Source organism: Odontomachus brunneus, unplaced genomic scaffold, assembly GCF_010583005.1.
Source record: "Odontomachus brunneus isolate Ranch 3 - 2012 unplaced genomic scaffold, Obru_v1 Obru_scaffold_126, whole genome shotgun sequence".
NCBI classification, from domain to species: domain Eukaryota; kingdom Metazoa; phylum Arthropoda; class Insecta; order Hymenoptera; family Formicidae; genus Odontomachus; species Odontomachus brunneus.
Genome location: NW_022639576.1, coordinates 492284 through 504428, shown reverse-complemented (window position 1 = coordinate 504428; position 12145 = coordinate 492284). Strand labels below are relative to the sequence as shown.

Below are 12145 nucleotides of genomic sequence, written 5' to 3'. Positions count from 1 at the left end.
TATATATATATATATTAGCAAATCTTTTAGCTATCACAACTGAATAACTTTTACTATGAAAGCAAGAAAATTTGCTCCTGCAGTTAATATTTTTAGTTGTCTATATATTAGCAAATCTTTTTTTTTCCGTGTATATTCCCAAAGCTTTACTATACACCTAGAGTAATATGATGATGACTATAAATCTATGTTCATTCTATATTTTCTATATTCTATATTTTCATGTTTAGATAAACTATAAATGTATGTTTGAAGTTAAAATAAACTATAAAATATAGTGAGATTCTAATTATTCCAATTATTTTTCTCTCAGTGTGCTACATGTTGCTCCTTATTGCGAAACGGAGAAGAGCGTAGCACGCTACCACGTCGAGGTCTATTAAAATTTTCGAAACGGATGAGAACCGGGAACGAAATCATCCAGATCCGTTGGAGTGTAAACGGGAGGGTAACGGGCGTGTACTCTGAAAAGATCTAGTCGGCCGAGCAATAATTCGGCAGAGAATTGGAGTCACCGTAATCCAATACGTAGTACACACTTAATGGAAGTATCAAATTACGGCCACACCTTAATTCGATCGGATGGGCGAAAGGACGCGGACAAATGGTCCGAATTTGTCAAGACACCCGTTTACGCGGCTCGAATGATTAGTCGAAGTCGTAAAGCCAAAGCGTTTGCCTCGCGAAGCAAATTCTTCGAAGCATATTAACTCGCTCTCGTACGGACTTTCGTAAAACGATTTATCTCCCTCGATCGTTCCTTTATTCCAATCGTTATTTTAATATCGACTGCTTATTTGACATTAATATTACAGCAGCTGGCACTTGTCATTTTCTAAAGATACTTTCGAACTTTCTGGATTGATTCTCTACACATTTTTTTAAATAGCTTTCCGACTTTAGTCGTCGTCTTTCTCTTTCCGATCCACAATCGTTCAGTCAATAACAATTTTTTACTGAATGTGATATTGCTGTCTCGTTAAAGAGAGAACGAAATTCATTAGCATCACAATCGTCGACTTTTAAAATATTGCACGCAAACTCGAGACACAGAGTATAAATCACATTTTGATGATTTTCGCCAAAACTGGCTTGATAAAAAAATCTACATTAAAATATGTATCCTGTGTCGTTTGATTGTTATCAATTTTACAGCGATCGTTTTATCGCGTCTCAATCAGGGACGATTTGAAAGGCAAATAAATGTTACCTGCGCAACAAATAAAGCGAGTGAAAAATTATGAAGCATATCACTGGTGCGATTGATAAAAAAGTATTTGATATTATCAGGAAAGAAAATTACAAATTACCACTATTAATTACGTGCCTTCTCTTTAGTTTTCATGGACCGCACTTTGTTTCCTAATAATTTCAGACTATGCGAGAAATAACAGAGCGGTAGTGCTGTGCGGTTTTAATGGCTTATCGTTGCCCACGTTATTTGATTATCGCGGTCGAAATGCGGCACGCTGCAGAATCAATCCGCCAAATGAGCAGCGATACTTCTGCGTCGTCTATTCATTAAGAGAACAAGATAATAAGGACCTCGGATAGAAAAGAATTACTCAGTTTAAAATTATATAATATGTAAATTCACGACCGCAGTGATTATCTACTCGCTACGTTGCGCGTTAAGACTTGAACGATTTTATATCAAGTAATGAATCTTTAGCATAGAGAAGCAATTGGAATATATGAATTGTCGTACTGACGTACCGCTTATACAGGGTGTCCCTTCGAAGCTCTCGTAGAAGCATAGTACGGATTAAGGTGAACATAAAAGTCCTATACTATTTTGCGATATTTGCTATAATTATCGAGATATTAATTAAAGAAAATTTGTGAGTTATCACGTGAGATATGATAGATGAGCTGTAATATCTGCCGTGTCGTATGCTTATATATTAGGTCAAACTGAACAAAAAAGTCCTTTATCTAATAACTTTGTAGATTTTTAATTATTAATTATAGAAGATCAGTGGATGGACGCTCGCGATAATATATTGTTATCTAATTAATAACTAAAAATCTACAAAGTTATTAGGAAAAAGGTAGAAAACTTTTTTATTCAGTTTGTTTTTATTCTTTTTTGTTTATACGGTCGCAGATGTCACCATTACAACTCATTTACCGTATCTCGTGTGATTATTTACAAATTTTTTTAATTAATATCTCGATAAAATAATTGCGAATATCGCAAAATGGCATAGGACTTTTGTGTTTACTTTAATCCGTACTATATCTGACTGAGAGCTTCGAAGATTGTTCTGGGGCACCCTGTATACACTTGTCGACTGTTATCCTTTGCAATTTCGGTCGAATAAACGTTTGGAACTAACTATTGGAACATGTGAATTTTAAAAGCAGGGAGACACAGTTGGGTCGGTTTTTCAAGTAAACATTTTTTTGTGTAACGCTTCTTTGTACGGGAGGCAACCCAGTATCAACATTATGCCACATGAACCGTTATCAACCTCTACATTTCCGGAGACGTCCTATATCCGATCGCTGGACGGGGACGGGGGAAAAGGGTAGATATCAAAGACTGCTTTGTTGCATGACATCACACACGCGCGACACTTTGTTGCAACTATACACACGTGGTTGGTGACATCCTGTACAGTGTCGACTGCTTGCCTCTAATCTAACCTCCTGATGTCACTTTCGTGCTACATTTACGTCGTGGCGACAGAAGTTTTTCAGTTTTTATCAGAAACGTGATTATCGCTGGCATACTCGTTACTTTTTTAAACTCTCGATTCTCGTCGAATTTCAACAATTCTTACAAACTCAGCTTCCCGAATAAATCCCGTGAAGCGAGTTTTCTCCGATGATACGTCCGCTATCGACCTATTTCAATCGATGGGAATCTTTCTCTTTGTGGCACCAAGACTCCAAAAGATTATTTGGTGGTCGTTATGAAACCCAGGCGTGTCTACTTTGTAGGGATCGATGAACCCTTCACGCGGGAGATACGGAGTTGGCGGGGTCATTTGCTACATTGTAGCACTCTCGTTGGGACGCCTGAGACCCTAACCGTTTCTACATTTCCTCATTAAGTTCCTAGGGCCGAGTAAGTGTGCTCCAGAGATTAGTTCACGGCTATTTATAAGGCGGCTCTCTTGTGAAATAACGAAGATCCAAAATCTCGCAACACCCCGATGCGGTTGACAGATATAGCATAGATGAAAAGAGTTTTTAATTTTGGAAGTGTTATTCTTAATTTTTTATTCTAGCGAAAAATCATTATTCTTAACGCTACACGAAGTTGCACCATAATATCACTCGGACAGTGAACGCTGAACCCGACGAGACCGAATTTTCGTAAAGAAATCAGACACAGAAAAAAATAATTTGCTGCAGTAGCAAACTAATTTGCTACATATGGACAATTAAATATAATTCACTGTGTTAGCTACTTTTTCTTTGCTGCAGCAACCTATTTTCTTACTATGATAACAAGAAAGTCTGCTCCGACAACAAGAAAAGTGGCTAATGTAGCAAATTTGCTATAGATCGACAACTAAACATAATTTAATGCTTTAGCTACTTTTTTTGTTGCATTTTGTTATTATCATAGCAAGGAAGTTGGCTCCTGCAGCAAAGAAAAAGTGGCTAATACAGCAAATTATGTTTAGTTGTCCATATGTAGCAGATCTTTTTTCCGTGGATATAATACAAAATATTTGTCGTGAAAATATTTCGGCGAATATATAAAATTTCGAATTACAAAGAACTCCGCAGGACGGTATGTCACACGATTGATGATCAACTTCCTGTCCCGCACGTCTACAATTTTGATTGTCCCCTCGTTTGGAATTTAAAACATCAGTGGGTTACATTAATATTAAAGTAATGCCACTATGCGTAGGAATCTCGAAAGCAACGCCGACGTTGGTGGTAATTCTCGGAAAAGCCTTCGTAGGGCTTGCCTCGAGTTGCTCGGGCTAGTTTCTACATTGTATGCTTAGGATCCCCAATCTAGTCTCAGCGACCGCAGCGACCCAGTCTACCACCACCACACTTTCGGGTATGATGAGAGGAAACAAGTGGGGAATATAGTCTGTGTTTCGTCCGTTACGTTTTGTGTGAAACTATGTTCGTTCAAAAATTTATCGGACATTTTCCGAATCCTACTAAATTAAAATCGCTATTAACGATCGCACTAGTAATTACCATCCTCTTTTCCTCTCTCTTTACCGTGAGATCGCATTAAACATGCGCACAAAGTGCACAATGTTTGTCTCCTCGATGACATCATCGATGCGGATGCGCGCGAAATTAATGTTAAGACTCGTAGCAATTGTACCGTAAACCGCATCTCACTCGATGGATATACAGGGGGACCATCGCGTTCCCTTTGTAACATCGAGTTTTCTCGGAGCATTCATACGCGCTCCTCGAATCAACTTCTACATTGTTGCGCTCTCAGTGGCCGTTTGAGCTCTACCGCCAACACTCGCTTGTCTGTATAACTATTTCGCTATCGAAACGATAGATTTGTTTCACCCTATTTTGCCTATGCTATGAACTTTATATTATACTCTTTATTCTTATTTTATTATATATTATATTTTATATTATATTCTTTACATTTACTACATATTATTTATAATTAAGTATATTTTTTTATTATCTATTTGCTGTTTACTATCTTTTGTAACCTGTCTACCTTTTCTTCATAAGAATTATTAGTCGTTGAGAAGAAGTACTTTTGACATTGGTGAACCGACAAGGAGCAAGAACGCACACTCGCATTTCTTTCCTAGTTTGCTTACTCCAGTGCAAAACTCCAGTATGAAGGACACGCGATAGTCTTGCTTATCAAAGTTCTGAGAAAGGCAGTTGAGATGTATCGACTACCGTCGGACTAACTTTACACAAGAGCATATTTTGTATGTTCTTTCTTTATGCGTGCCGTCACGCGTATTTACGCTTTAGCTGCACACCAACAATAATTATAATTTACGGTATCTAATTACGAATATTTTTCGTTCAACTGTGCGCCGTTCAAGTATGTTTCACTCCGTATTAAAAATCTACAAGAGAATTTTCATTATAAGAAAAATTGTTATATTTTTCAGGAATAAGCAATCGCGAATTAATTTTGAGAAATATCTTTCTTGATTTGTCATCAATCAGTATTTTCTGATGAAGTTTTTCCAAACTTATATTCCGATGTTGATGTCTCATTTAAAAATCACATTTCCGGAGAATATCTCTACGGGTGTAACTCAAGCCTGGTAATCCGTGTGTTAGAACATGGCTCGTCGCACCTTTCACCCTGTATTAACGCGACAAGTAAAGCCTCTAGCGAGCACGTGTATGCATCAATTCGTCCAGTCCTATTACCACGACTTACAAAAATTGATAAGAACTGTCGTTTTTCTCGTGGTCTCGTTACTTAACATCGACAAAATTTACATCGAACAAATCACGACATGTCTATAATCTAGAACGGTCCACACTGCTTAGATAATTAAACATTTATATTTAGAGTTGGAAGTCCTGAATCCTTCTCAAACTGTCAAAAAATAAGAATTTTAACGTTTCCTGACACATTTACGAACTGGTGCACACAGTAGTTCGTAATTTGAATGCTAATGTCGCGCCATCTATCTTGGTTGGTTTCTACCTTATCGATCGTGGATCAACCTACCTCCTTGCGCAGTAGATAATATTGCCGAAATCTTATACTTTTGCCAACTTCTATTTTACCTATGATTAAAATGAATTTTCAATTTGTAAATTAGTATCATGCTCATTTCATTATTTATCATTTTAAAGAACTACAAAACAATTTTTTGCACGTACAAACTATATAAGAATTCGGAGTATTTTTCATATATACGTTTGAAATGCTTATTAGAAAATTTGCAAATTACCATCGTTTACCATTTTAAAGAACCACAAAACAATTTTTCGCAAGACTATATAAGAATTCGGAGTACTTTCCACGTATACATTTGAAATGCTTATTAGAAAATTATTGATATAAAATAAACTGACAAATAAAAACTTGTTAAAGGGTATGCTGAAATTTTACTGACAGAATATTTTTCTGCAAAGTTTATGTCGTATTGGTTAGTGAAAATCGTCTCTGCGTTACCAACATTTTTCGAATATTATCGATTTCAGCATCCTTTTAAGCTACAAAGATTATTTCTTTTTTGCATTGATACTTTGCCGCAATGTGTTTAATTATATAGTCTACGGAAAAAAGGTTTGGTTGAATTAACCAAATATCTGGTCGAATATGAACGATCCAGAAATTCCGATTGAAGTAACCCGAATTCTGTTTAAGTCAACCAAAAATCTTGTTAACTTAAACAGAATTCGGGTTACTTCAATCGGAATTTCTGGATCGACCAGATATTTGGTTAATTCAACCAAACCTTTTTTTCCGTGTAGAGTTCTCCTATATACTCGCGTGTTTTATTATTATATTCATCTTTCTATATTCCAGGCTAGTCGCACGCTCGCACATGGTGAATACCTGCTACCGTGTCCGAAATGCACGTTTCCTTCCCACGTGGACAACAAGAAGAACGTGGGAACCTGCACGAGACAAGGCTGCTCCATCGAATTTTGCACCTCCTGCTCGTCGAAACCGCACATAGGCCCGTGCATGACACCCCTGCTAGCCACCCCGACGAAGCGCAACAAACGTCTGATCGTCGGCTCAAGGCAGAGCAAGCGGAACTTGCGGAGGTTGTAAGAAATTCGCGGCTCCGCGTAGTCCACACATCGATCCGTCGTCGTGGGACAGAAGAACTAGTCTAGCTACAGTCGCATCTGCTCCGTCGAAGTGGAAGATGTAAATTATAGGCGCAGAGATATATATATGTATATATATCTCTCTCAGTTATATATATAGTAAACGTATCGAGAATCAAAAGTGCAGGCCGCGAGTTACAATTAAATGTAATTTAGTAATTAATTAAGCAACATTTGTGTTTAGCGTGATCGCTCGAATGGCTTCGATTGCACCTTGTACCGAAGTTATCGATGTACGACGCATATATCTTTCGTGTTTTTAAGTGCCTTAACCGATGGTGGTTCCGTATAAGGTCTGTTACTACTCACGGAGTGGCATAAACGAGTTAGTCGCATAGTTATTAGCTATAAATTCTGATCGGTGAGTGAATTTTTAAACGCCGTAAAATCAGCGAACGCCCTAATTTGCCCCAATCCATCGGCACCAGGGTTAATGTATTCAAGTATCGCTTAAATCTCCCGAGCGACGGCGACGGTGCAACCGAATGTCCAATTTCTCCTCCTTCTCGACGGTCTTTGTGGTAAACTCGAAACGAAAGACCAACGGAGAAAAACTCAGTACCTACAAAGAACACAGGAGGGAGGGAGCAGGCGAGAGGAGGAGGAAAAGAGGAAAGAGAAGGAACATAAGGGAGGAGAGAGAAATGAGAAACCATAAAGGCAGCGGTCGTAAAACCCGCTAAGGGATCGGCGAAACACTTTGCGCGCCGCCCGGATATTCTGCTTTTTACCGGGCGCTCGGTTCCTTAATGAAGCCGGGGAGAGACGGCGACGGCGTTGCGTTGCCGCTTGCTCTCGCGGGAATCGTCTCGTAAAATATTAACTGCTGAATAGAACGATCGTCGGGACGATCAGGGTGTGCGCGCGAACCACAGACAATCCTCATCCGCGGTTCGTGTTAGAATCTTTGCGGATCTTCAGTGACCTTAACAAAGTATTTAATTATATTCGTACTTGCGTGCATTCGTAGTTTCATTTGATTAGAATCGCTCCAGAAGTATTATCGAAGTACGTAGAGTTAGAGCCGACGAGGAAACGGAACAAGTATAGTGCCAGAGTAGAAAGTAAGAGAGAATAAGAGACAGCAACTGTCGTTTAATCAAGGGGCAAGGGAATCGTCGCGTCGTTGTCGGATATTAAATTCTAATAACTGACGTCACAGAAGCCGGTACAAAGAACTTGACGTTTGTGCCATGAGATTAGTTCGCGTCATAACGCGTTTGCCATACTATACTTTTTAAAGTATACTATACTTGATATAGTTACAGAGAAGAGCAGGAGGGGAGAAGGAGGTATTTTTTGGAGTCTCTCGTCTCCGTACAAAACCCTCGACGGGATGCCATACTTTGTTTACATTTTGCTTGTATATTACAATGTGTCTCTCTCTCTCTCTCTCTCTCTCTCTCTCTCTCTCTCTCTGAGCGTTTGTGCTCGAAAGAAACGCTCGTTTGTCCTGTTATTTGTAATGTTGCTTCTTTACCGTTGCATGCGAGAAAGCGAGAAAAAAGACTGCATGTAAATAATCGAGCGTGATAATATATATATTTTTTTGTTTATACGTTTTTCGCGTTATACATGTTGCAAAATTTCGTGTTTTATCTCACAATGCGTGACGTAACGTCGTCATGTCTGTCGAATTACTCCGTGGTCCTTACAACGAAATCAATTTCAAATCGATATATTGTCATGATTATTTTTTCAATATAGCAAATAAGTTATATTGTTCCTAGGATAAAGATTTTATCACTCGACGACCACGAAATAATCCGAGTGAAAGATATTTTCATAAATGCAATGTATTTTAAATTATTTACATCGATTGTTTTATCATGATCAAAATTGAAATTGTTGTTTCATATTTTAATTGGAAAGATCTGAGTATTCCCGTTGCATGTGATTTTCGCGTAATTTAATATACTTATACATATATTTATATCTCGCATTGAATTCATAAAAGTTTTCGATTCGTGTGCATTATTGAAAAGTGTGAAAAGTGCTGTTTATTTTAATGAAGAAATTAAATAACGATAGAATCATAGTGAATGAATGAAATTAAGGATTCAGTAACTGATTTTTTTTCTTTTTTGTCCCGACGATTCGACTCATATAAGTAATTTCACTCGGTATTTTAAACAAAATTTCTGTAGACTTTTACTTTTTAATACTCAGGAGATACTCGGACAGGAACCCAGTACATCTTATTAGCCTAAGCTATATTAAAAGAAAAAAAGGAAAGGAGGGAAAAAAGAAATCTTTAACAATGAGGAGGTGATACCAAATAAAATGCGTGTTGAATATGCAATAAGTTATAAAAATCTTGATATTTTTATAAGAACAAACGTATTTTAATACCTAGAATATAAGAAATTCTTAGTGTATCTGATCTAGGATAGGTTAAAAATGCGAAAATGCTCAATATTCTCAATTATGTATTATTTCACACAACTTGAAATTTCCAACTTGGAATTAGACCGATTTTTAAAGACACGAGTGTCTACGAAAAAGTACTGGTGTATCTGCGTTAAAATAATCAACATTGTAAGCCCGTTTAGGGTACGTTCCTGATTGTCAATTAAGTATAGTGTTTCTTTCGCATACTTACATTTTTATATTTCATTCAAAGTCAATAACAAGAATCGTGTTTGTGTTGAATAAATATTTTCGTGAGATCATACGCGTCTATGATTCATATATGAAAACCTATTTTACATAATTCCCATAATCGATATATAATATAGTATTAAATTATCTAGTCAGAAAATTTTGTAATAACACAAGCATTTCCATAGCATTCTGAGTATTACAGCGAGAAAAATCATTAAAAATGTCGCTGTCATATATATCGGTGGTTTTACTTCACTCGCTACTCCGGAAGCGATTCTTTGCGATGGAGGAGATGATAGAGAAGGAATCCTGTATCCTGGAGGGCATTCTTCAACACATTCCGCTTTCATCGAGAATTTGGTTGCTTCGGTAATTCTCACCAAGATCATCTTTCCCATATATTCCTCTCTTTTAGGCAACAATACTTGCCCGTAAAATTTGTTGTGGCCTACGTAATGTAGGTTGTCATGCGCCACTTCCGTCACCAGTACGTTGCACAGCTTCCCAACCTCTTCTCCATACGGTTCATAGGAGTAAAACAGTTCCGTCAGCCTTTTTGTCCGCGCCTTAACTTGTTGCGTGGGTACTCTCGTCATTCTGGCGGCGGGCGTGCCAGGCCGGGGGAAGAACTGATTGATGAAGAGACTCGGGAACTTGTACTCCCGGCATAGTGTCAGTGTCTCCTCGAAATCCTCCTCCGTTTCGCTAGGAAAGCCGCAGATAATGTCCGTGGCGATTGTCAGATCTGGCACTCGTTCCTTCAAGTAATTTACCACGTGTTCAAACTCGGCGCGTATATACTCGCGTTTCATGTCCGCCAACACCTGATCGCTGCCGGATTGCACCGGAATGTGCAGAAAGCTGTAGACTCTGGGATGCCTCAGAATCTTGGCCATCTCATCGAGATGTTCCAGAATGTATGGCGGATTGGTCATACCGACGCGCATCATGCAACTCTCAGGGATCACATCGATCAGTCGCCACAGCAGCTCCGGTAAATTGGTGCCGATGTCTCTACCGTAGGCACCGGTGTCCTCCGATGTGATCCACAACTCGCAAACTCCTTCTTCGAACGCTCGCGCCGCTCGCGCAACGATCTCATCCGGTGGATAACTTCCCAACTGTCCTCGCGCATGTCTCGTTTTGCAGTAGGTGCACTGATTCAGACATCCCGTGCTAATAGCTATGATCTCGATCCGCGAATTCTTTCGTATCTTCGGCAAATTTAGCGTAGAACCACCTATCTTCTTACCCTTGGAATCCTTCTTGGTCTGCAAAAACTTTACCGTGTGACCCTTCAATGTTTCCTCCACAACTTCCACCACTCGATCAATCTGTTGCACACCGATCATGCTCAATCCCTTGAGAAAAGAAGACTTTGGAGCACCTTGTGGCACGCAACTGCAAGAAACAAGTGAAACATATATCTTGAAGTTCTTAAGAATACTAGAAGTGAACTACTAGTAGAACATTAACACTCTGAGTGCCATACTAGATACAAGTGTGAAACTTATAGCACAGAGAAATGTAAACGGTAAGACACAAACAATAAGAAAATTGACCAAACATAATTGATTATTTTTGATCAGTAAAAGGAATTATTAACTGTAACTGGTCAATTTATTTATTGCTTAAATTTAATGGGCTTTCTACAATAAATCATTAGACATTATTTATATCATATTAGTGTAAGTTGGAATTAAAACGACAAACTAACAGCTTATGTCTCATTGAAATATAAGTGATGTGATCATACATACCCCGCGACCACGATGTGTTTGCCCCATTTCTTCCCTTTCTCAATCTCATTTCTAAACTGATCCTCTGCGGGACTCTTGACTGTGCATGAATTCAGGAGCCACAGATCTGCTTTGAGCTTGTCATCGGTCAGATTGTAACCCTGGCTGGCAAGTTGACCAGCCATATACTCGGCGTCTGAACTATTATGGGTGCAACCCCATGTCTTCACATAGATCGTTTGCGTACCAGGTATTATACTCGATAAGATTGACGGTTGCGGCACTTCCTGAGGTTCTTGCTTTCTTGATATCCTTCGTATCTTGATATCCTTCGAGTGTCTCTTCTCTTTGGGAATTAGTTCCAATGATGTAATAAAATCGCCAAAGTCTTCGATATCCATATCGCACAAAGAAGGCATATTTGCCATACGTAAAATTCGTTCAGATTTTATTTATTTCTTGAACACACCACGTGTCATAAAACACTCTGAGATTAAGTGTATATACGATAAGAGGTTATAGAAACAGATTTTATGAGCTACTTTGAGTTTTCGAGTAAATATAACGAGAATTGAATTACATTTTTACAAAATTTGCTGTTCTTTATTATTGCTTTCAATATTATCGACAATAATATTACATATTATTCCGAGAGTTATTGAGGTTAAGCAAGTGCAAAATAATGCGAAAGCTTCAATGGCACGTTCCACTTAACACTCGCAACGACGCGAGCGTCATTCTATCTTTATTTAACATTCAATTTGTCACTCATTAGTGACAAAGATAGAATGATGGACGTCATTGCACTCAATGAAGCCCTAACAGCAGAGAAAAGCATGAGAGCGGCCACCGGCTTGATTTCAATGGCCAGAGCTAGACGCATTTTCGAGACGCCATCTAACAAAGTGCACTTTTATTACATTCGTTAAGCGATTTTCGCGATGGTAACTAGAGATTTTTGAGCTGCGTTCCAAAACTCTACTCGACGGATAGAGTAGCATTTAATTGACCAATAAGAACAAAGA

The 12145-nt window shown here is 38.4% G+C and overlaps 2 protein-coding genes across 2 annotated transcripts in view; one reads left to right on the top strand and one right to left on the bottom strand.

Annotated features, from left to right (window-relative positions):
• LOC116849791 (F-box only protein 43-like) overlaps positions 1-9449 on the top strand; it is a 46863-nt gene extending 37414 nt beyond the window's left edge. The window contains exon 2 of the mRNA XM_032827310.1: positions 6467-9449. Coding sequence (XP_032683201.1) covers positions 6467-6718 — 252 coding nt within the window. The 3' untranslated portion in view covers positions 6719-9449. The remainder of the gene's footprint in view (positions 1-6466) is intronic.
• Positions 9194-11935, bottom strand: LOC116849789 (threonylcarbamoyladenosine tRNA methylthiotransferase). Its single transcript, XM_032827309.1, has 2 exons — positions 11142-11935; positions 9194-10782 (listed from the first exon to the last, which is right to left on the bottom strand). Exons 1-2 carry the CDS (start codon positions 11546-11548, stop codon positions 9531-9533), a joined length of 1659 nt encoding a protein of 552 aa, XP_032683200.1. The 5' UTR covers positions 11549-11935; the 3' UTR covers positions 9194-9530.
• Positions 11936-12145: the final 210 nt, after the last annotated feature.